Here is a 25,369-nt window from a genome sequence, read left to right on the forward strand (position 1 = left end):
ACTGAGACTATTTGTATGTGAGGAGGAGGTGAGCTTGGGAGGAAGCATTCTGCCAAGTGCCACAGCGAACCTGAACTTCAGGGTGACCTTTGGGAAAGTCGTTTACCACATCTCTGGGGACAGGTGTTTAAGGTGTAACCTCGGGCTCCCCCGACTCTCAGTAGGGACACAGCCCATCAGAAGATGTGGTTGGGACCGCAGAGCTCAGAGGCCGCGGCCGGGGCGCTCGCACTTGCCCACTGGCTGGCGTCCCCACCGTGGGTTAGTGGCAGACGCAGCTCTCCTGATCTTCGGCGATCACTTGGTTTTGGCTACAGATCCGGTTGTGAGCAATGGAAAATGAGCTCCTTTGGGGCTTGTCCCCAAGCCCCTGATCAGGGAGCAGCTCTCAACAGCAGAGCCTCAGAGAACAAGGCCGTCAGCCAGGGAGCTCTGAGCCCGGGCACCGCCCTTCACTGCACAGTAATAGACCGACTGGTTAACACGGGCCTGAGGATGTTGTTACCTGGGAGTTAAAGGGATTTCTCTGCAAGCAGCCTGCCACTTCCTGTGAAGGTGAGCGAGGGGAAGCAGGCGTGGCTCCTGCAGCTGTCCCAACAGGCAGCACCATGCAACAGAGAGTCTGCCCCATGGCTCCCACCTCCCCCCGACGGTGACAGAGAGAAGCAACTCCCCCAACATGAGGCCGATGATCCTACAGGAGCTGTGGGTGTGAGAAATGGCAGTGGGGTTGGCGTGACTGAGGGTTTGGTGGCCAGGGGCCTCGGAAAGGCCTGAATCCTGTCCACGATCCATCTTGCTTCCTTGGGAAGTCTGGGAGAGGGACCTTCTAGCAGGACCTTCCTTGTTGGCTGGACGGGGTCCTGAAATCCAGCCTGAGATCAGAAAGCTGGGTCCTGCAGAGAATCGCTTTGGGTACCAGTGTCACGCCACCTCACCCGCTTTGTGGCCAAGCCCCAGCCAGATGGGGCATCACTCTGGCTGCGTGGAGGGCAGGTAGGGGAAACAAGGCAAAGATGTCCACCCTTCCCCCATCTATGTGACCTTGTTCATGGAGCACCGATGCAAGAGAAATACAATGCATAAAGGTTGGGGTAAAAGAAAACCGCAGTGACGTGACAAATGCTTGTGTGTGCAGGAAATTCAAAGAAATCTACACACACACACAAGCAGAATTAGTAGCAAATTTAGCATTTATAGGGCACAAGGTCAGTGACTATAAATCAATCCCATTTCTCTATACCATCAGTTGTCCCAGCACCACCTGTTGAACGCTGTCCTTTCTCCACTAAATCGCCTCTTTGCCTTCATCAAATGAATTTCGCATTAATCATATATGTGTGGATCAATTTCTGGACTTCCTGTTCTGTATAACTGACCTGTTTAGCTTAACATTAGTATCACAGTCTTAAATACCGTAGCTTAGAAGACTTGAACTCAAATAACATTAAGTCTTCCGACTCTGGTTTTCTTTTTTAAAGTGGTTTTGGCTATTATAGGTCCTTTGCACCCCAAATGAATTTTAGAATCAGCTAAAAAAAGAAGCTTGGTGGTATTTCCATGGGCTTGCACTGAATCTTATGGGTCAATTTGGAGAGAACTGACACCTTAATAATGCAAGTCTTCTGACTCATGAGTATATATTCCTCCATTTATTTAGGTGTTACTTAGTATCAGTCAGCAGTATTTTAGTTTTCAGTGGGTGCAGGTCTTGCACTTTTGTCAGATTTATACCTAACCAATTTATATATCTGAACAAACCAAAACAAAACCCAGACTTATACAGAGAATAAATAGGTGGATGCCAGAGGGGGAGGTGAATGGATGAAAGGGATTAAGGAGGACAAATTTCCAGTTATAAAATAAATAAGTTATGGGACTGTAATGTACAGCCTGGGGAACATAGTCCACACACTGTATTAACTTTGTACAGTGACTGATGGTAACTAGACTTACTGTGACCATTTGCAAAATATACAAATGTCAAATCAGTATGTTGTTCACCTGAAACTAACATAGTATGTCACTTACATCTCAATAAAAAAAGATAGATCATTTTATTTTAAGCTTCTTTCTAGCAGAGAAATACCAATATTCTGGACTCAATAATCATAAAACAACTCTCTACTTTTTTCTAAAGAGTAAAACAAAGTCAAGTAAATTAAATATATATTTGTATTATTTTAATTCTACAAATGTGTCATTCCATACTACTTATACAATTTTTAAATACAGAACTTTAAATAAATACCTTAAAAAGTAAAAAAAAAATATATATTTGATGCTACTGTAAATGGATTGGCTTTAAAATTTTTAATTTGATTATTCACTCCTGGTATATGGAAATACAATTTATTTTTGTATATTGGGCTTATATCTTGAGGTCACTTTCCAGTTTTAGTAACTTTTTAAAGATTTCATAGGATTTTCTATATAGGTGATCATGTTATCTGTGAACCAAGCCTAACTTCTTCTTTTCTTATCTGGGTATGTTTTATTTTTCTTGCCTTAGTGCATTGGCTAAGTCTTCCTGTACAATGTTAAATAGGAATGGTGAGAATGGACATACTTGCCTTGTTCTCTATTTGGGGTGAAAGCATTCTTTCACCATTAAGTGTGATGTTAACAGGTTTTTCCTAGATGCTCTTTACCAGGTTGAATAAGTTCCCTTCTTTTCTATTTTGTTAAAAGTTTTTGTCAGGAATGGACATTGGATTTTAGAAATGGTTTTTCTGCATCTACTGAGATGATCATGTTTTTTTTGAGTTCTACTGTCTGAATTTCAAATGTTAAATCAACCTTGAATTACTAGAACAAACCACACCTAGTTGTTATGCATATCCTTTTTATGTATTATTAGATTTGATGGCTAAACTTTTGTTAAGAATTCTTATATCTGTCTTGATGAATGATATCTGTTTGTAGTTTTAATATGTATCTTTGTTGGGTTTTGGTATCAGATCCTCCTTGTGCCAGTCTGGAAATGTTCTCCAGGAAGGAAACTGGGGCAATTGCAGGACTAACCTCATTTTTTTCTTAAATCTCAGGGGTCATTATCCTTTCCTACTTGATGTCAGCTGTCTTGAAAACTGGTTTTTTAGTTTGTTTTGGAAAATCTGGTACCTACTAATTCATCTTGCTGCGAAAAGAAAAACTCGTCTCAGCTTACTTGGGAATAAAGGACTAGGGGCCAGTGTCAACCACTTCCACATTTTCTAGAGGAAAAGAATTCATAAATGACCAAGATTTAGGGCAATCAATTTTTTAAAGCTATTACAGTTACAATATCATAATGACCTACTAGTGAGGACGGTTACTGTGTATCTATCAATTAATCCACAGGCAGCATGGATGCTTGCTAGAAAAACGTGGCCTTCCCCTGAACTGCCAGCATTCCAAACCCTCTTTAACACACATTCATGCAGAAGTAACCACATGTTGCTGAAAGTGACATAATAGCCCACATATCTCAGCAGGGACTTAAGTGTCCTCTGTGGACTTTCCCCATGCTTTCAACTTGTGGATACCTAATATGGGTGATTGTTTCTAGGCCAGTAGGTCACCTTCCTTGCCCATGAAAGAAATCTAAGAAATTCTGCGTTGAAGAACAGACTTCTGCAGTTCTAGATCTACAAGCCTTTCTACAGAATGTTGCCCAGAGGACACTTGGTCCCTGGAGAAGCAGCTGACACCAGGAGCTGAGTTCTGCTTTAGGAATGAGCAGTCAAGTTTTGCCTTCCCCTGTAGCCCTCTGCCCTCTCTTACCTCTCAAATCTGGTTTTAGAGCCAGAAAACAAACAAAAAACAGGAGTCATTATTTGACAGTATGAATAAACTTAAAAATGGTAACGGATCACCAAAGCAAAGGTCTCCAAGGTCCCGTTCCCTGTTACCAGGCAGCTAAGTCAAGTATACTTTGAATATTCTATTTGTTCTTGATACAAGTTTAGCTGTAAGACAAAATGAACATCTTTGACTAAGAACCTAATTGGAAATTAAATTGACTTTTAGATTAGAATAGCTCTATCTACTCAGACAAGTTGTTCTCATGCCCTGACCAGCATTAAATGAACGGAGCTGGGCCCTTTCACATGCTAGACTCCCCAGTCCAATCACGTTGGGAAAAAATACGCTTTATAAGCAGAATAAGCCAATGGGAATAAAGACGAGTTGCAGAGAAGCTCAAGGTGCATGTTGATCTTATACTCAAGAGGCAGCAGTAGATGGACACCATCACGAAAAGACTCATCTTGACAATAAACATCAGACCAGGAGCTTCGTCAAAGATGGTTTTAGTTTAATTTCAGGCCCTGTGCATTTTGCGACCTAACTTTAATGTGGATTGCTGGAAAATGAAGCCTCACCTTCATGGGTGCCATCCTGTGGGGAGAAATTGTGCAGCAAGGGCACTAGGACACCTGAAAGCAACTGGGACAGATGTTACAGACAGAGAAAAGTGGGAGGTGGCAGGGCGCTGCAGGAGCCATCTTCCTGTGAGGGGGCAGAAGCCTCACATGGGCCACATGATCCTGCTACACTCAGTCCTTCAGAGACCAAGGGCCCCATGCTATTGCTCGATCTCCATCATGTGACTTCCAAGACGATTTTTATGACATGGCTGAATATGAGAAGATGAAATCTTTACTCCAACAAGTCTGACTGTGGATCTTAACCAGTGAACAGTGACTGCACAGGCTGACCTACCATGCATCTTTTTAAGTTGTCATGCTTCCTTCTCTGAGAAAGATTTTGTCTGCATTTTGGAGTATAGACAGCTAATAGCAAGGGATTTAGACCTTGCAACAGCCTCACTGTAGCTCTCTGATTATTGCCATTTGCTCACGAGTACAGGCGTCATTACAGCAGTGAGAGAACTGGGACAGAACAGGGGACGTAGAATGCTGCTCTCACTCTAATACATCATGATGGTGATGATAAAAAACTACTGCCAGCCTTACACAGTGTCCTTTAATCCTCAATAAATCTAGATTAATGTATTATCATGAGCGGTATATCATGAATGTATATAGATGAGACTGGGGCCAGAGTAGTTAGTGACTGCCTTAAGTCACAGTTAGGATGGGATCTGAGCCCAGACGTACCGATGGTCTTAACCAAATAAACTACTTGGTAGACCGAGTCACTGTCTTCCCCTTTTTGGGTCTTGATTCCCTTCTGTAGTCAAGGAGGGAATCCAACAGGATAACCTTCAGCCCTAAAAAGCTGGGCTTCTTTGATTCCCACATGGGCCAGCTTTGCTGTGTGCTGGGCACAGAAGGGACTGCTTCTTCCCAGAATACACATCTGGCAGCCAGCAGCAGACTCGGTGAGAAGAAGGCCTGCGTGGTAAGCATGTGCCTGGAACAGCCAGACTCAGCCTGTCCGGAGACAGCCTGACGCACAGACCGGGCCGGCAACGGCTGCCGGGTGGAAGCACACAGGAAGTAAGACATGTCGATGACTGGATGAATCTGGACAGTGACCACCAGTGCCACCATCTGTGATGCTGATAACCACACAGCGGAGTCTCAGCCCTGCTCAGCTTCCATGTCTCAGAGGGTCATGTTTATTCCTGTTTCCAGAACGGCTCAAATGAAAGAAGACCCTGTAGACAAGAGTCAGGAGTCGGGCAGCTCAGGTGCCCAAAGCACTGAAGGAGAGGAGGATCCCGGCCTCAGCTCAGCTCAGAGCAGGAGTTGCTACTTGTTCAACAGAGGGGCACTGCTCCCCTGGGTCCTGGGCAGGGGCCGGCGGGAGGGACTCAGGCGACAGTCAAACCACCCTTGTAACATAATTACAGCAGTTTCGTTTCCCTACACTGGGGCAAATCTTTGTTCCTTAAAACACAGAGAATGGGTGCAATTTAAAAGCAAACATCCTGAGACTTGAGAATTCTAAATGCTTCTGAAAATGTTGGCTGGTGACAATTAAGCTGTCCTATCAGCTCGCCAAGCCCCTTCTGGCAGCTGCAGCCAGTGACTCAAAATTCGGCATACCAACCCTGCCTGCCTGCTACTCCCGCTTCTGCTGTGCCCCCCTGGCCAGCTGGATGGTGAGATTAGCAAGGGGGGAGCCGGGGAGGGCTTTGGAGGGGTGAGAGCCATGCAGCTGGCCATTCTTGCCAGCAGGGATGGAAACCAGCAGACCGGGCAGGGGTGCAGGTAATCCAGGGCTAGCCCTGCCCATCCTGGAACAGGAGGAGGCTGAGGGGGAAACAAGGGCAAGGGATCTTTCAGCCTGAGGCCCTGCCCGTCCTTTGGGGTTCTGGTCCTGAGACAAGCACTGCTGGTCAACTCTGGGGTTCGATGAAAACCTTGTGGGCATGTGCCCAGGGCAGGGTGGGCCTGGGGGCTCATCTGCTCAGGACCGCTCTCTGAAGCCTGGGAAGCTGCCTGGGAGACACCCAGTGACTGTGCCAGGCACGGTCCTATGCCCTGTGCATACCTGCTGTGATGTGTGTGACCTCTGCCCCATTTGAGCTTGGACCAGATGACCAACCTGCTCCAGCTGTATCCAAGGACAGTCAACCACCCAGGTTTTTCTGCATTGTTTGTGCTCTTCAGCACCCACTGTGTGCTACAGACAGCTGCTCTGACCCCCAGTTAGGACCGTCCTGGCACAATGAGAACCCGAGGGTCACTGGGCAGAGTGGGGAGCATGGCAGAGCCCTGAGGTGGGAAGGAGAACAGGCCATTGTTGGAACAGAGAAAGTGCACAGAGGCCTTGAGAGTAGTGGGGCAAGTGCGAGTGGAGGGACCCGCGGGCTGGGGTGAAGACGCCCTCTGGCCTCCCACATGGAGGCCAGGCCAGGCATGGCTGCGAGAACCGAGCTGGAGAACCATGGCCCCTTCCACACTCTCCCGGCCCAGCGGGCAGAAGCAGCGCTGGAGGGCCAGGCAAGAGGTGGGCTGGACTCACTGCCACGGGCTCCTGCCCACCGTCCCCCTCCTGCACAAAGACTCTCTGCAGCTGGTGATTTCGGGCTGAAAACAATGTGGAGAATCTCCGGCCAGGACTGTGGAATGGACAGGATTCTATTTTTAAGCAGTGGGGATGAACAATGGAGCAACTGCAGCCCCTGTGGGTCTGTGGCCTGACCTCCTGTGCGACTCCGGAAAGCCTCAAAGCCAGACCCCGGAAGAGTCGGCAGAGGAAGGAGAGGATCAGACATCAAAGGGCATGGAGCCAACTGCTTCCTCTGGGTACGACCCCCTTCATCAGAAGGCAGCCAGCAAGCCCCCGTCTGTGCATGGTGCGCGCCAACACAGGCTGAACAGACCCAGGCTCTGCACCCCACCCGCCCCACGCCGCCCCGGGGCTGCAGTCACACAGATGACAACCGCATGGGGGGGAGCCCGCAGAACGGGGGTGAGTGACCACACAATGGAGGAAGGGTTGCCTGGCACACACCCAAGGTCGGCTCGTAACCCTGGGGGCAGACAGGGGGGCCTGAGGAGGGGCTCGGCAGTGTCCCTGGCACAAGTGGGCAGGGGTTTCTTCTGAAATGAATGACTGTCTTAGGGGAGAAAACCCACACGAGCCCACGGCAGATGGCCTGGGCCTAGCAAGGGCAGGGGATGTGGTATGGGGCACGGCAAGTGGCACAGCCCAGCTCCCCTGTGGCTTCACCACTACCTGGTGTGAGACTCAGCAAATGGCTTCCGATCTTGGCCTCACGTTCTCATCTGGAAGACATGGGTCACGGCATCCAGACTGTAGGCTAAGTGTGAATGAAATGTCTGCAGCGCACTCAAGATAGACAACAGCTGGCACACAGTAAGCACTCAGTAGATGATCACAGGAATGTGTGTTCCAAATACAACCTGCAGACATAAGCTGTGCTTCTGTCCGGCAACAGCAATGACGGAGCAGGGCGAGCCCCAAGGAATGGGGCTCCGGCAGAGATTTCACGGTCAGCAAGGTTTGGGAAACGGCAGACAATTTCATCTTAGTGACTTACAAAGCAAATATGCATATTAAGGCTTAAAAGAGTCCTTTGATTTAAAAATCTGTTAAATTTTGTTCTGTCTGTTTATTTCCACAATTTATTTGACCGTGGAGCCCTTTTTGTTTTGGTTTAACAGGAACTTCCCATAGGAAACGTCCTGAAGACAGCACAAGTTCGGGGGCTCAATCTACCTGTCCAACTGCCCCTTTCCACACAAGTGCTGCAGGAGCAGGCAAATCAGGGGAAACAAGCGGAAGAGGAGAGACAATGCCAGGCCGCCCGGGGCCAGGAACACACCTACCCTGCTTCCCGCCCCAGAAAGATCAGGTGTTCAGAGCCAGCAAACGCTCAGAGGCACTGGCCAGGTGTTCAGTGAGAAGGGAAGCAGAAGCCCACGAGCTGCCCGCGGTGGAAAGAGAAAGAAGAGACGGAGAGGGCCCAGCGCTGGGGGCCTCGGCTCCTCCCCCTCCTCCTGGCCTGCTTGGAGACCAGGTCCGGTGGCCTTGCTGGATGAGGTCAAGACGATGCTCCTCCCATTGGTTATCAGGAGAGCTGACAGAGGAGGCGCTCTGAAGCTGAGTTTGGGGGAGCCGGCCACCCACCTGTGCTTTCACAGGATTTTTTTGAGCTGGTGTCTGAAGAGCAGTGGTGTTTCTCAATGATAATTTCAAAAAGATCCCTTACCCTAGATTAATGGCAATAAGCGCCTGTCCATGGAAATTAGGTTCTCTTTCAGATGTTCTCTGGGGGGAAAATACTTAGTTGCTGTGGTTAGTTAAAGAACTCCTCAAAATGCAGCCCACTGACCACCTGCCTCAGAACCTCTTGGGATGCTTGTCACAAACACAGGCAAGGGCCCAACCCAGCTCTGCTGAGCCAGGATTGCCCATGAAAACCGGGCACTCCTGCATTAGAAGCCATTGCAGGAACGTGGGCCTGTTTGTAAGGCGCTAGACAGCCAGTGAAAGACAGCCCCACCTCAAACCAGGGCAGGTCACCAAGGGGGGACTCTCTTTAGAATTGGAAGCAGGGCAAGGTCCTGTAAAGTGAGAGCAGGCCCCAAATTTGTGCTGGGCGCTCTACAATACCACCTTGTTTAACCCTCACACCCACCCGGCCAGATGGGAATCCTAACCTCCACTCTACCACGGTGGGCAGAGTCCTCATGACACGGAGAGGACGAGAGCCTCGTCCCAGTGACAGAGGTCACTGCGAGGGCAGGGTCAGGAGAGCCTGCACAGCCCGCGCCCCTTCCGGAGTGCCGGAGAGCTGACCCGGGTGCTTCTCCGGAGGTTGCCTGAAACAGAAAGCAAGGTGAAAGGCATGCACCAGGAGCTCACGGCGACACCAGTGCAGGTATCAGAGGGGTCCGCAGCCGTGCTGATACACAAGGGGACTTGTATGCTCGCCCCTAGCGTCACTGGGGTTCTTCCTGTCCCTGCGAAACCCAACTCATGGCCTCTAACGCTGTGTTGCCATCTGAAGCACCAATCACGAATATAAGACACTTCTGTCTGGAAAAGCCAAGCAAACCACGACCTAGCTCATTCAACTGTTGTTCCCCTTTTCCTTCCTGCCTTTCCAGAGTCACATGAGCAGAATACCAATTGAGCCATCGGTGGGTGCCCACCTGCCCACCACAGCTGCCTGCTAGGCCAGAGCTGCTGTGGGCCCCTTTCCGGCCTGGCCAGCACTCGTGGTACCTCCTTTTCGCAGGGCGGCCCCTATACTCTCCCCCCCATCTCTGCTCGCCCCTAGTGGCTGAGTGGCCACCGCGCTCCCCCTGTGCAGGCTGGAGGCACTGTGCATCCCCATCCAACATCTGAGAACTTGGCTTCAGGGCATGTACACTGGTAGTGCTGAGTTGACCCCTGCCACCTACCAGTGTAACCAGCCCAAACAAGGAACTCTGAGGGGCTCGCGGACAGCAGCACATTCCCCGGTGCTGCCGCCCTACAGTGAGTGGTGGGGTGTTATCTGGTCGAGCACAGCTGATACAATGGCTTACGGAAAGATGTCACATGCCACCTCAAGGGATGATTAATGCAGAGAATTTGAGGTCAACGGCTTAGGCCAAACCAGCTTCTATTTATAAAAAAAGAGCCTCTGGAGAAAACAGCAGGGCAGGATACTGGCTCCGCCTGGGTGCCACTGGGCTGGATGTCGTGCCAAGGCAGCATCAGCCCTGTCACCTGGCCCTTGCTACTCCCTTTAAAGCAAGGCCCTCCACCGTGAGCTTTTCCCATCAAAGTTGAGTTCCTCTGCCTCAAGAGTGCCACTGTGTACAAACCCAGGGCACGTGTGGGACAAACAAGCCCCGTGCGTGGCCGTGTGGGTGTCTTGGGGACGGTTCCCTGCTCCGCGGCTGAGGGGCCTCCTGTGAGAACAGGTAGACAGGTTCTTCAATTCCACAATGACCCAAACGGCACACGCTGAATCACAGGGCCGCTGCGCCTTGGTCGGTGGCGGGCTGGACAGATGCTCCTTTTCTCATAGGCTGTACAGACAGCAGGGTAAGGCACCCAGGACGCTCTCACTCTGGGGGGGCTCCCAGAACCCAGCAGTGCTGTACTACAAGATTCGTCTTCCCCCGAAGGGAAGAAACCACTGACCTCAACGCTCAAGGATGTCCAGGCCCAATTTACTGACTCAGAATCTGCAGGATTGAGGCCTGTGACTTGGTGCTTTGCACTGAGCTCCCAGAAAAGTCTGCAGCACCGGCAGATGGGGACCAGCAGGGCACGGGTGGCACCGCGGACCTGGCTGAGGTTGACCCTCCCCAGCCAGCCAACAGATCCAGCAAGACTGCACTGGCTGTCACGTGATGAATTAACTCACATGGAAAACTGTCATTAAAACATTTTAAAGTACAAATTTCCAAAAAGGAAAACTCTTAACAATTGCCCCTTTCCAGCCCTCCCCAGCGATGACCCAGCCAAAGCGCTGTGACGCCTGGGCCTGAGAGACAGCATGCCCTTACTCTCACTTCGGATGCCCCTCAGCCCTGCCTTGTCAGCATCTGCACAGCCTCAGAAGAACGTACGCCCAGCCTGAAGACTGCCGTTAGGACACTCCGGTGAGGCTGGAGCCGGGGACCCCGGGCTGCCCTTAGGGCACACAAGGCTGCGGCCGTCGGCAGGGGGCCTCTCCTCCACTCCTGCGGCTCCCTTTGCTCACTGCTGTGCTGCCCTGGTTGGTTGGCACCACCCTTGAGGACATAGCTGCTGGATAGCTGTGCAGGTTTCTCAGAGCCACAGAAATGAGGAAACCTCTCTTCTAGGCTGTGGCCTGAAAAAACCCCCATAACATGCTGTACACAGACCAAACACTTTAATGGGGAAGCAGAGGGCGCAGACGCCAATCAATACAGAAGAGAAAACAAAACAAGCAACCGAGCATCTCTAGAGTTTTGGTTTCTGCTATTTTTTTTCGGGGTTTCAATGAGAATGTCCATTGGAAGGGCTGCTCCAGTGTTTCTCCGTGAAGAGGAGCTGAGGACGCAGTTGGTCACACGAACAAAAGGAACACCGACACCCACTCAGCTTCTCCAGCCACCAAAGCCCTGCACAGACCTGTAAGGAAGCGCCGGGAGAAACGCAGGTCAGCTCCCGCTCTGGCTGAACAAGGGCTTCGGGCTCATGCAACCGCCTGTGTTCAAGTTCAAGACTGAATTCTTAACGTCATGCAATTCTACACAGAAGCAGAGAGTGAGGATCAAAAAGGAAGACTTGGCAATTGGCCTGGAGCCCAGCAGTCGGCACAAAGCTTCTCAGACACTAACAGGGAGACAGGGAAAGGCATCTCTCGAGTCCTGCCTTCCAGCCTTTGCTCATCAGAACGCAAATTCTTCTCTCTCATGCATGGCCCTTGAGCAGGCTAGGTCTGGGACCTCCTCCCAGGTTCCTACCGAGACCAGCAAGTTCACAAAACCCCAAACCTGTTGCTGAACCCTCATGCTTCCAGAACAAGCTTTTAAAACAGGAAAAATGGAAACAAAATGTAAACAGATCAAAAATTAGTGTCTAGTACTTTCGCATACCACACACTCTTCCATCCTTCTTTGATGACTCAAAACTAGAGGTAGCTACTTACGAGCTAGACGAGCCAAAGGTGAATCCTGAAAAAGATGAAAACGAATGAGGTCAGAACCCACAAAGCCTTGGAAGACAAAGGTGGGCTCTGAGCCGAATTCCTTCCTTTATTCCCTGCGGAATGCCTTCCTGGCCCTCAAGTCTGCGGGCCAGGCAGGAAGGGGAGTTGTTTTCTCAGTATTTCAGGGTCCTTCCTTTGTGCCCCACTGCTGCAGGCGGCGGGGGCTCGGCCCGGCCCCTCTCATCGGCTGCACTGTGCCACACTCATCTCTTTCCTTAGAAAACCAGGCTCTTTGTGCTTTTCTCATCTGCTCGCTTCCTCTTCTCGAGGCCAGAGAAGCACCGCACTCGGGTTCTAGGCCCCGTCCTGCTGCTCACTGTGTGGCCCTTCAGGCAGATTCATATTGGTCTCCTGGAGATTTTATCTTTGTTTATGAAACAATGCTGCTTAACTTCTGTGCCTCATAAATGTGATGTGAGATAAAGACAGAACATACACGTTCCACCACCTGAAGACACAGAGTGTTAAACAAATGATACACGTTTCGTGAAGTCTCTACATCTTGAGCCTGACGGCTTGGAATTTTAACCAAGGTTTAGTAAGAAGGTTAATATTTTGGGTTCTCAAATCTTGAGAGAAAATCAAGTCAGCCATTTCTTTATTTGGTAAGAAATGGCAGGATGTTACAAATCTAATTAAAACCTAAAAAGAACATTGTGTCTTTCAACTGCTCTCAGCTTTTAAAATACTAAACTGAACAGCCAGGTAAAAACCGTCTCTTATTTGGGGGCATGTATGCATTTACCAAGGACAAGGCCAGAGGGGCCGGAGACAGGGAAGGAGTCTGGCTGCTCACCTCCGCCACCTGAACCGAAGCCAGAGAATCCGCTGCTCTGGGCCCCGAAACCAGACGTCTGTTGGGACAGTGACCCGAAAGTCGGGGCGTTCTGACTGGCGAGGGTGCCGAATGACGAGGTGCTGCTGCTCCCAAACCTGGGTCCAGAGGGAAAGCACACAGGGTCAGCATGGCCGCCGCGCTCTACTGCCTCAGTCCGCCGTGCAAACCGCAGCCCACACCACATGCACGAATCGAGGTGAGGTGCGTGGCTGGAAGTAGCAGCCTCTCAGAAGTCATCAGCCAGAGCCCCGGGCAGACCTCACTGCAGCCTCGGCAAGGAACGTAACGGGCACAACATGGAAGCCGACTTGCCCCGTGTCTGGGCGTCCGCCCGGCGTCTGACAGGGGTCGGAGCAGCGCGTCTTCTGCTCTAGCTGCAGCAGTCCTTCAGGTTTCAGCCCATCATTTGGGCATCCCTCACTTGCCGACGATCTCCCACCCCCGTTTCCGTATCTGCAGCTCCTCTCTGGATCTGGTTCTGTTTACTCCCCAGGGGAGGTAAGCTGCCTTCTAGGGCAGATGCCCGGGGCCTGCTCTCGCATGCTGCTGCCCCGGGGCAGCCCTCCTGGCCCTGTGCCACTCCTACCCCTGCCTCAGGCCTCTGACAAATGGCAGCGGAACTCCTCAGACGCCTGCTGGGCTCAGGGACCGGGCCTTGTGGAAGGGAGGCGGGCTCTTGGAGATCTCACACCAGAGCTGGTAACTGTTGGCCTTGTTTGACTAACTGGCCAGTCGGGATTTATGTGGGAGAGTCCCTTTACCCCCAGGAAGAATATCATACTTCTCTATTAGTAAAGAAAATAGCTGGTTTCAAATAAATAAATAAAACCTCAAGATTCACAGTCAACCAAAAGCCTGCAAATACTATGTGATGGGAGATGGGTGTCCCTCAGAACCTGCCAAGAATACTGGTTTAAGTTGGTCCCAACTCTCCTTTAAAAGCTCTCTTTAACTTTAGGTCTTGGGGGTTCCTGGGAGAAACTTAAAGGACCCATTAGTGTCTCCATGAAATCCAAGAAGCAAATACATCAACTTGCTCACTTTCCTTGAAATCTGCCAGCATTTCTGCACCAGCATCTTTCATTGGGCAGAAAGGGTATGAATAAGAGCAGACTTCAGTTCACTTCCAAGATGAAGATGCCCTCACCTCGCCAAGACTTGACCCAAGTACCTCGCTGATTCCCTACAACCAAGCCCCCGCCCCCACCCCCAAGCCTTTAGTGTCATGTGTTCTGAGTCCTGAGCCCAGTGCCAGGGCGGGACCTATCAGACATTAATTTCAGACACTAATACCTCTACTGAACAAGACACTCTGTAGTCATCGCCACATATATTTTATAAGGACTTTGTGGTATGGTGAAGGCTATTTTCTCCTTGGGGTTTTGGCAATTAGACTGAAGTTCTGGGGCCTTTAAAAGCAAATCCCTAATATAGCATTTTCAGTGAGGATGTGCACAAGGCAGGAAGTGCAGCTCTGCAAGCTGAACCGCCACCGAGACTCTGAAACATGGGGGCCTGGTTAGTGCTTCGTGTGGAAGCTGGCCCACAGGACTGTGAACTGAACACCCGCTCTGAGGGGCCAGGGTGGAGCGGGACACAAGGAGTTGCTCACTCATGGACGATGGGTCAACCATACAACAGTCCCAAGGAGAAAGAATCTGTTGCAAACTATTCACTCAGAATTCCCATAAGTCACCACACCCAGGGCAGCCCTGACTCTCAAAGAGCCAAAGCACAACCATTTTCCTCCTCTCACCAACCCTTTAGCTCCTCTGGGAGAACAGGGGGTTGGCAACCCGGACTCTACAAGCATGGACAGCAACACAGCTGATGTCCACCGTGTACTCGGCAGAGCCTGCCTTGAAAGAAACGAGCCCTCCCCAAGGGGAACAGGAACCCTGGAGCGTGAGGGAGGCCTTCAGACCAGTCCAGAGCAGGGAAAATGCAAGGATTTTCTGTCCGAAGCCAGAGTCTGGGGCCCCTGGGCCTGGTCCCCCACAGGCCGCCCCGGGGGCTTACCCGAATCCTCCTGCGCTGGCCGCCGCAGTGCCCTCTCCGAACACTTTGCCTCCCGTCGAGCCCAGAGGGCTTGTAAAGGCTGGGGCTGAACCGAATGCTGGCACCCCTCCAAACCCAGGGGATCCCCCAAAAGTAGGAGGGCTGCCAAACACTGGAGCAGCACCGAAGCCACCTGAGCAAAACAGAGGCAAACAAACAGAAATGGGGGAAAGGAAAAGAGAGACGGGAGAGAAGACATTGAGTAGTGAGAAACCAAATGGAAAGTAGGAACAAATTAAAAATATGTTAGAAATTCAAGTCCAGAAAACTCTAACAAGGGGCAACACCTTTTCTCTATCAGTAAAATAATAATTAAAATCCAAACCAAACCAAATCATGCCCCCACCATTTCTATCAGGGGGGTCTGGGGTCCACTCGGGACAGCTCCTTGGAACTATAAGAGTCCAGCAGACCCCACGTCTGTGCAAAATCCTCGATGCCTCCCAGAGGCAAGTGGGACTTGTCAGATCTGAGGTCGTGAAAACACATCACCACCGAGAGGCTCGCGGGTGTTTCAGCCCCGCCCCAGCCCCTCTGTGCTGTTCTGAGGTCCTCACTGGACATGCATTCCCAAATACTCCAGCCCCTCCCCAGCTGTCCAGACGACAGACCCCATCATGCACTGCTGCGTGGGCGGGGCGTCTAGCTTCACGGGAGCCCACGTTACAGAACCAGAGGCTCACAGGCCCCTCGGGAGACCCTGGGCCGGGTCACAGGAGGGGTGAAGGCACACACGGTGCAGATGTCCAGCCAGGTGCTTTTTATTTATTTAAAGCCTGTGGCTCTCACATCGCCCACCACGGTCTCTCTTTGTACAGAACAACTTTTTTTAAATGCTTTCTTTCTGTAGTCAGACCTACTCCTCAGTAAAAAAGCACACCGAACTTCTTCTCTGGAGGAAGGCTGCCATACAGATGTGATCAAACAACCCAACAGCCCTGAGGAGAGCCAGCCTGCTGCTCCAGGGCCCGCAGGCTGGCAGGGGCGGCTCATGTAGGTGATTGCCCAGAACCAGGCCAGGCTGCGGAGGCAGCCTCCTCCAATCGGTGGAGACGTCCATCAGGTGGGAAGACGGAGCACCCTTCCCTGTCTGCACGGAGGCTGCCCAAACTCCAAGACACCACTTAAGTCATTCTTGGCTATCAGCAGAGACCCCAGTGAGTCTCTCTCTTAAATGGAATGGAAGAAAATGGTGTAGGAAATGTGCTTTAAAAGGGAATATTTCTTAAAATGAGGCCTAGGAGCTACATGCTAAAGTGAATAAAGGCAGCCCAAGTGCAAGCAAAGAGGCGATTAGGCTAATGAGACAGGGCCATTCTTCCCGCCCCTTTTGGAAAGTGAATCCTGTTGTTAGAGATGAATCAGGCCTTTTTATTATAAGCATAATCACACCATGAGCTTCTGCTACTTGAAGCAGGAAAGATCAAATTCTAGATATGAAAAACAGTTTAGTTGACTGTTATTTTGTGATTCAATCATGTGCTTATTCACCTTGATAGTGACTGTACACCTGACAAGATACTTTCTGCTAAGGCTCATGTTTGGGTTAACATTCTAGATTTTAAAACTTTGAGTGAAATTCCAAGCCATGACAATGGAGACTGTTGGGTTTCAAATATAAGAGACTGGAAAAAAAAAAGTGCTAAAAAACCCTTGCAGTTGAATTATTTAAGACTGATCACGGATCGAGTTACACTTTCTTCCTGGACACACAGGCCTTTACCTGGTGCCTTGTACTCAGTATTATTCAGACATCATGGTAGAAGGTGTGTGAAAAATGAGAAGTCACAGTGATCCAGAGAGCAAACTGGTCAGGGGAGGGGAGGAGACCGGACACACACCTACTGTGCTCTGAGACGACAAACCGGGGTCACAGCTAAATGGAATAGGGAGAGAATGGCTATTCTGGTATTATTTCTGGAGACGGGCAACTCACTCCTGATGCTGGGAGGGGTTTGATTTTATTAGATGCTGTATTTTCATGATTTTGTTCTCCAGATGAAGCAGAAATTTACATATAGTCAAGGATAAGACATCTGGCTCCCTGGGCTCCCTGAATGGCCAGGTGTGATACAACAGTTTGATTTAATCCTTACCTGGGGGGCCTACTTCACAGGTGGGAAAACTGAGGCTCAGAGAACATGTCACCTAAGACGAACTGGCCGGTAAATGGGAGAGCTGGGGCAGGGACAGAGCAAGGTCTGATGACTCAAAAGCCCAGACAGCGTGTCACCATGTGAGTCACACTGCTTCCCTCCACTGCTGGCAGCTTCAGCGACAGAGCAGTGGGGAGAACCAATGCACGGGGGGGGCCGCCAAGTCATTTTCAGTGTGTTCCGTCTCTTCCCCCCTCCAGTCATGTCCAGCAGTGTCATTCTCTAATGCAACTGAAGGCACGATGGGCACTTCCGGTGTTTTCCAAAGACCCATCCAAACCATCCGTCTAAAATCCCTCTTACGGTGAACAGTGGTAAGTCTGATGCGCAGGCACCCGTACTGCCGTGGCAGGAAGGCTCACCCCTTAAAGCAACCTTTCCTTATGCTCAGTCCTTGAAGGCACCTCTTTTTTTTTTTTTTTTAAATTGAAGTACCATTGATATATATAACCTCATGATGGTTTCACAGAAACAGCACAGTGGTGTCAACATTCACCCATGGTATCACGTCCTCACCCCCTCCACCGCGGTCACTGTCTATCAACGTGGTAAGATGTTACAGGGTTATTAATTGTCTTCTTGTGCTACACCAGGAGGCACCTCTTTTTATAGACGGGGCTCTTTTGAGAACTGCTATGAATTCTGCAGCAAAGTTCTAGAAGCACAAGGGCGAACAGTCTCCTCCACCCTGTTACCTTTTTGCTAACTAGGTTCGTTCACTGCATGAATCTGAAAGGTAGCGTTCTCTCTCCCTGAGGAGTCTGTAATCTAGGTGGTTTCACAGGGCAAGTTATCAAATGGGAACATATCCTGAAAGGTGGGAGGATACATTTTCTCTCAGACTAGAAAAATTAAAGCATGATCAACTGGGACCTGATCCCAGGATAAGGAACAACATAAAAGAAAAGCACATGAGTCAGAGAAAACATGAACAGGTTCAAAAAAAAAAAAAAGAATTAAATGTTGAGGATTAATGAATGAAAATTTCTTCAGTAAGATTTGGCTCACTAACGAGGCCTCTCCTTTTAAATCATTCACGGCAGGGAAGCATGGGGGCAAGATAAAGCTTCACTGCCCATTTCCAACCCTCTTCAAATTCCAGGAAAGAAGTATCAGAAACTGGCAACCACAGACTAACCACCCGAGACCCAGGTGTGGGGGAAAGTGCACAGTGCATCTAGGAACTACGGCAACCCAGGCTTGGAAAGGTGGGAGCCAGGCACTCATCTGGGGAGAGCCTGAACCACGGCCACCTGAGTGTCTGGTCCTCCAGAAGGCCTCTTCCCCCAGAGATTTGCATAATTTCAGGCTCCCATACACGCAGGGACAAGCATCCTGCCCGCTAATCCAGCGGGTCTACTTTAAAGAACTGTTTTCTCAGAAACATCCTCCCCTCTGCCTCCTGCCTGGAAAAAAAATCTCACACCATTTTCCACACAACAGAGGCAGGAATGCAGACCCCCTTTAGATGGAGACTGCAGAATGCAGGATGCAGAGGCAGCAGACAGAAATGAAGCAGGTTTTCATATCTAAACATATATTGGTCTTTAAAATTTTTAATTATAAATGTATACATGATTATAAGAAGTCACACAGTTTATAAGTGATACTTTAAAAACAATGCTGGGGGAAAAAAGGAATGCTGGCAATATTCTGGGTATATTCCAACTGTGAAAATTAATTGAGCTGTGTACTGGTGATATGTGGATGTTGTACATGTGTATGTAATATATTTATGTATGTCATACTCAATTAAAAGTAAAAAAAAAAAGAAGTGGAAAGAGGGCAAAATGATAAGAAATTAAACAGATAATCTGTCTTGCCCGTGACAGGTAATGGGTACCCAAGCAAATCTGAGCCTCAGGGTGCTTTCTTGGTTGTGTTGTATTTAACAATTTCTTGTATGTTCCCTTACTTTGGTTTTGCAATTGCTAAATATTTACAATGTTTTCTTCGCTAAGAAGACACTAAGTTCTCTAATGGTTGCATTACATGCACTCTGTGCTTTTACATGTCTAAGACCTAGAACAGTGTTAGGAACATGGTAGATGTGCAGAAAGTATGAAAATGAACTGGGGGGGCGTCACTTCATCCACACTACAATCCTACTCCCTTGAGAACCAACATAGAGAGATACCCCTCTAGCTATCTATGCCAACATACGTATAAAAATAACCCCAGCTAGTAAGCACAGGAGTACCTGTTTTATTTGGAGTGGAGAACCCGAAGCCTTGGGAGGCCACACTTCCTCCTCCAGAGCTAAAAGTGCCAGCAGGCTTCTGCTCTCCAAATGATGAGCTGGCAAATCCACCGAACGTCTTGGCCCCACTGTTCCCGAATAGGCTGGAGGTGTCTAAGGAGATGAAGCACATGTACGAGGGAGATCAGAGAGAGAACGATGCCTGTACCTGAGAGAAGGAAGAAACCTCATGGGCGTGTGGGGCGAAGGGAGTAACAGAGCGGTCCAGGACCCACGGGAGCTGAGCTGTAGTGAAACGGATGCCCTCTCCGATTCACCTGCGGCCTGATGACCAGTTCGCAGTCACTGTGGTACCCAGGCTCAGGACTTCCCAGCACTACTCTACAGGCACAGGATGTAAGGGAGCAGCAGGCCCCAGGAAGCTCCTTTGCAAAAAGGGTTCAGTGCTCCCAGTGGCCGGTCTATCCACCAACAGAGAACCAATACGAGCCGTTTCCTTCTGAAGGACAGGGCTTGCTTTTGTCACATGTAGACCAACTTCAAATTTTGTCAAACTAGAGAAAATAAACTTAGAGCACATGCAAACAAAGGTTAAAGGTTTCCAGCCTCGGCTTTTATACTCAAGTTGGGCACGCCTGAGGTTGCCTACCTGCTCAGAGAATGGCAGATGCAACAAGAAAAACTAGGCTGCGCCTACTCCCATCTGATGCGCGCAGGGACATCAAAGGATGCAAGAAGCTGCCGAGGTCTCTGGTCTGCCTGCCTCCTTCTAAGAGGGTCAGTTAAGCCCTTGACCTGCTGGATGATTATCTAGTGGTCACTCCCCCGACTACTCACTGAATTGGCTCCAAGAATTAAAAGAAAAAAGGAAATTACTAAAAACCAAAATGGGTGAGAAGCCTTTTGTTAACAAGAAATGCAAATCTGACAGGCAATATATAAATAGCCAAGTCATATACACAGAGCACTCAGATAATACAAATAGCACAGTATCAGGAATTTTTCTTTAATGCTTGTTTTTGGGGACAGGAGAGGGACAACTCACATTCCCACACCATATTTGGATGGGTTTTTATTACAATGAGCTTGTACCCACAGTAAGGCCGGAAGAAGCTACCCCGACATGGGACTGTTGCCCAAAGACACAGACACATGGGAGGCTGAAGTGATCTAGTTTGTGTGGGTAGTGGAGAGGTGACTCTATGTCCCCAAGCAAGAAGTATAACATCTGTATGAGGCCAGGCTTCCCCCAAGCCCGTCAGGTGCACACGGCGAAGGTAGTGGAGTAGCAGGAGAGGACCTCACTCTCCAGTCGAGTCGTGTGAAGGGGTGGTCTGCCACCGTCGATCCCAAGGTCTCTCATCTTGCTTGGCTGCTGCCGCCACCCCACCCCGTGTGGGGGCGATTCTGTTAACGCGTGCAGTTGCGGTGGTCTTCATCTACAATTCAGGAGGTGAGGAGCCTTCTTTCAGGGACATGACCCCCTTAGGTTTCCAGGCAGCCATAACATAGGGCCTTGGACCACCACATGGTCACCTGTCCAGTAAAACTACTGCCACCAGTTGGAGAGCTTGGCTGAGTATGTGAGGCACTCACAGGGAGCAGCTAACTTCCCTTTGGGTCACCCTCATACACAGCACCACAGGGTTATTTGTGCCCTAGTGGAGTCCACCACGTGCCCTCCTAAACAGTCTGATCTTCCCCTCATGAACTAGCTGGAGGTTCCATTTGATTCCTTCAATGGCTGAACTTCCGACACTGAAAGTGAAAGATGGGCTTCTCAGCCATTCCTTTTCTTGCTATTTCAAGAACAGAGGACTGTAATCTTTTGACTTGTTAGAGCTAACTGTGAAAAAAATTTCAAATAGCAGACAAATCCAAATGCAAGATTAGAGGCCAGATCACCTCTTGGAGAAATTTAAAATACAGAAGCAGATGATTTTTCTGCGACAGTGTTGGGAGACCTAAATTCTTGAGATGTCAGAGAACATTTAGAAGTCTTTGGGTTTCTTTATCCTTTTATCTTCTTAAGATTCCTTTGTCTTTATGATGGTCATAGACATTACAGAGGAATAAACATAAGTTTCGCAGTCAGACCTGGCTTAGAACACCTAACAACTGTTGGGGTGGGATTCAACCACCCTGAGCTCCCGTTTCCTCCCACGTAAAATGCACACAGCAACTTGACTCCACGAGGCTGCCGGGAAGATGGAGTTTATATGAGAATATCTGCGAATGACACAGTCTCTAGCTCTTGAAAACATAATAAATCAGACAGTACCTTGGTTGCTGGAACAGTACTTCATTGTAGAAGATTCTTCCTCACTTGTGAATAAACCAGCCAGCCAGAAAACTTGTCTTTGCAGTCACCTGATGACTTCCAATTTAGGGGGTGACAAATACAGGGAAAACTGGCACCTGCCTCTGGCTGCTGCCCTGCTGGCAAAACGTGGATCCTCTTTGTTCCTTTATTTGGCAAAACCACTTGCATAATCCAACACCAAGGTCTGACCCAATTAAATGACACTTGATATACATTTAACATAAATAGTATTACAGAGACCAGGTCTCATGTCATTCTGTAGGTCTAAAGTCACTAAACAAAAATTCAACACGCACTGAGAAGGGGGTTCTTAAGCTTGTCCAGGATTTCTTTCTAAGACACCTTCTTTCTTATAAGCCCAGAAAACCCTCATCAACGGTTTCTTCATCTTCACACAAGCGTGTCTTTCAGGCCCTGAACAGGACAGACGTGCTGAGGACGGCTCTGCCCAGTGTCCTTGGGATGAGACTCGAGGAGGCAAGAGACCCTTACAGGTGACAGTTCAGGGGTGTTGAACTTTAACTCCCAACGGGTTAACAGTGAGTCTTTGGTAGCATCTCTGGGGGAGACACTGGGAAGAAACCTTTTCAGGTGTGAGCTGCTGGATAAGAACACGCCGGCTTCAAGCAGCAGTGTTCCCAGCTCCTCATTCTCTCCACAGCAGAGTTCCGATGGCCTCTCAGGGCTGAAGAGCGCAGCTTCTGGACCAGGCAGCCGGGGGCCTAACTGCGCAAGGGGAGCTGCTGGCTGTTCTATTTGTGCCCAGGCATCTATCTGCAAAGGAGCATGTTTGATGCCATGTTGAACAAACACCAGGGCTGTCAAACAAGACACACCTGGGAGGAGGTACGGTACACGGCAAGGCTGGGAAGATCTCGGGAAGCAACATGATGGACCCGAGCTCTGCCAACAGCCCAGGATTAAGTCCTAGCTATGCCACTTCATGGCTATTACCTCTGGAAGTCCACATCCCCTTTCTGAAACTATTTCTTTATCGGTCAAGTGGGGATGGCCACATCTAAAAGTACTACTCTAAGACGTGATTACACCACATACACTGAGCCTCTGGCACAAAGTAGGTGACTGATAAAGGTTAGTTTCCTCCTGCTTGATGTCACACGAAGGAAGGGAATCCAAGGGCTGCAGGATTCCAGAGAGGGAGAGACCACTGTGAGCCTGCATGGCCCTCAAGCCAAACTGCACAGAGAAGGAGAGATTTGCATTCTTCCTCACAGGAAGGGCAGGTGCAGTAGTGGGTAGTGGAGGGAGCAATGCGAACCCTGGCACTGAAGCAGGGAGAGGTGAGGGCTGTGTGTGTGTGTGTGTGGTGAGGGTGTGTGTGGTGAGGGTGTGTGTGGTGAGGGTGTGTGTGTGTGTGTGTGTGGTGAGGGCTGTGTGTGTGTGTGTGTGTGTGTGGTGAGGGGTGTGTGTGTGTGTGCGCGTGTGTGTTGAGGGTGTGTGTGTGTGCATGTGGTGAGGGTGTGTGTGTGTGGTGAGGGTGTGTGTGTGTGTGTGGTGAGGGTGTGTGTGTGTGTGTGTGTGTGTGGTGAGGGGTGTGTGTGTGTGCGCGTGTGTGTTGAGGGTGTGTGTGTGCGCGTGTGTGTTGAGGATGTGTGTGTGTACATGTGTGTGTGTTGAGGGTGTGTGTGTGTGTGTGTGTTGAGGGTGTGTGTGTGTGTGTGTGGTGAGGGCTGTGTGTGTGTGGTGAGGGTGTGTGTGTGTGTGTGTGTGTGGTGAGGGTGTGTGTGTGTGTGTGTGTGTGTGGTGAGGGGTGTGTGTGTGTGGTGAGGGTGTGTGTGTGTGTGCTGAGGGTGTGTGTGTGTGTGAGACAGCAAGCAGACAAACTAGTGAGGCAAAGGCAATGTGTTAGGGAAACAGAGTCAAAGTTGGAGAAGTGTTCGGGCCAGCTCAGGGTAAGGACCTGGTTTGGACTTCATCCTCTACAGGCAGTGGGGGCTGCCCACAGGTTTTGAGTGGGGATAATAGCAAAACAAAAGCAGGGTTTGGTATCGATTTTCAGATAGACTGTGGAGGATACTGGAAGCAGGGAGGGAGTTGGAAAATGACCCAGATGACGACTGGCAACATATCCCACAATGAGGGAGAGAAGAGAGAAGCCGGGAAGGAACTGTTCGAGAGGCAGGGAGAGAACCGGGAGGGCCGATCCACACAATCCAGGGGAGAAGTGTGCTCAGAAGTTCACGCGCTGCGGTCACTGAGAAGGCAGAGGCTGTCCCCGGCGACCCCCGAGGGCATTCTCAGTTGGGCGGTGAGGACAGTGCCCTTCCCCAGACGACTTCCAGCTCCTCCTCCTCCGTGGTTCCTTCCTCGGATCCCGCACTTGGTCCTCAGTGTTACAGAGGCTCCTGTCCCTTTCACTATCAAATCATATATTGAGTTTTATAAACAAAGTAATGTTAAGCCTTTCCTGTACCCTTTCAAATTCATTTAAACTTCCCCTGTGCATAAAAGTGAACTGTTGGTTTATAATGGCCATGTTTAGGAAATGAAGACCAGAGGTGTCTGCTATTGACCATCTGGTATGATCTTATAAAGTATCTGACTTAACTTTAGACCAGAATTAAGGAATTAGAAACAACAGTGTGCCGTGAGCAGCAGGCTCAGGGAGAGGAGGGCAGCGCTAATTTGCAGCGCCGTCCAATTTCCAGGGTGTAAACACTCCGACAGTGGCTGGTTTCAGGCTACCCACCATGGTATCACTGAAGGCAGAGTTGGGGGGTGATGTACAGTACTGGCTCTTGTGAGCCGGTACAAGCCACTTCCAGCCCACTATTGACAAAAGGCAGTTCTCTAACAGGTGAGGAGTCATGGCATTAGAGATGAAGAACCCAGGAAGAAAGGAATTTTTACAAAGACACGACATACCTAAGTCTTAACAAAATTAGCTAGTAACACAATCTCATACACAACCTGCCTATGGGATAAACCTACATTTCTCCTAGCATGTTGTCAAGTGCTTATTTTGTGCCAGATGCTTGTATATCATTATATATGGGCACATAATGTATGATCTGAGTTACCAATCTGCCACTGTGTAGGTTCGTGACTAAAAAAAAAGTACCATTTAACCATCCTGGGCTTGCTTCCTCATTGGAAAATGGAGTGCTGTACATCAAAGGATGTGCTATGGGGTCCCCCAGTTCTGTGCTGATAGCTGGGGAAAAGCTGAGGAAACCACCCAGATATCTGGTTCTTGACCCCTGCCCTGCTTCTGAGTAAATCTATTTTTATCTGCTTTAATATCAGGGTTATGCTTAAGAGTTCATCTACAGAAAGTTTTTAAAAACTTACTAGACCTGCTCTCTACGATCCCTTCATTCTAGGATCCAAAATTCTGCTTGGCAGACTGATTACATGATTCAGGGTCAAGACTACGTGTCCCTTGACTGTAATCTTTCCTTATATATTAAGATGGACAGTGACATGAAAATAACTGATCTGTGCATCCAGGAGGCTCCAGATAAAGAACTTTGCTTTCAACTACATGAACCTTAATATTAAGGAAATATCTATCCCACCTGTAGAGCATTGGCTCTCAATTCATTCTCACCTTGCACAATAGATGAGAGAAGCTCGGTGTACAGCGCGTTAAATGAGAGAAGCCAAGGTGGAGGTGACAGGCTCCCAACCTCCCATCTCAGCCCTTATCACAACAGGGTATTTTCTTTAAAGA

At 49.4% G+C, this 25,369-nt stretch overlaps 1 protein-coding gene across 4 annotated transcripts in view; it reads right to left on the reverse strand.

Annotated features, from left to right (window-relative positions):
• Positions 1-11,261: 11,261 nt before the first annotated feature.
• The window catches only part of NUP214 (nucleoporin 214), a 103,090-nt gene continuing 88,982 nt past the window's right edge, over positions 11,262-25,369 (reverse strand). For all 4 annotated transcript variants that reach the window (XM_073222683.1, XM_073222678.1, XM_073222676.1 and 1 more), the window contains 5 exons: positions 19,353-19,505; positions 14,958-15,129; positions 12,897-13,033; positions 12,041-12,065; positions 11,262-11,520 (listed from right to left, as the gene is read on the reverse strand). In XM_073222683.1, coding sequence (XP_073078784.1) covers positions 11,487-11,520; positions 12,041-12,065; positions 12,897-13,033; positions 14,958-15,129; positions 19,353-19,505 — 521 coding nt within the window. In that variant the 3' untranslated portion in view covers positions 11,262-11,486. The remainder of the gene's footprint in view (positions 11,521-12,040; positions 12,066-12,896; positions 13,034-14,957; positions 15,130-19,352; positions 19,506-25,369) is intronic.

Source organism: Manis javanica, chromosome 2 (genome assembly GCF_040802235.1).
Source record: "Manis javanica isolate MJ-LG chromosome 2, MJ_LKY, whole genome shotgun sequence".
NCBI lineage: Eukaryota > Metazoa > Chordata > Mammalia > Pholidota > Manidae > Manis > Manis javanica.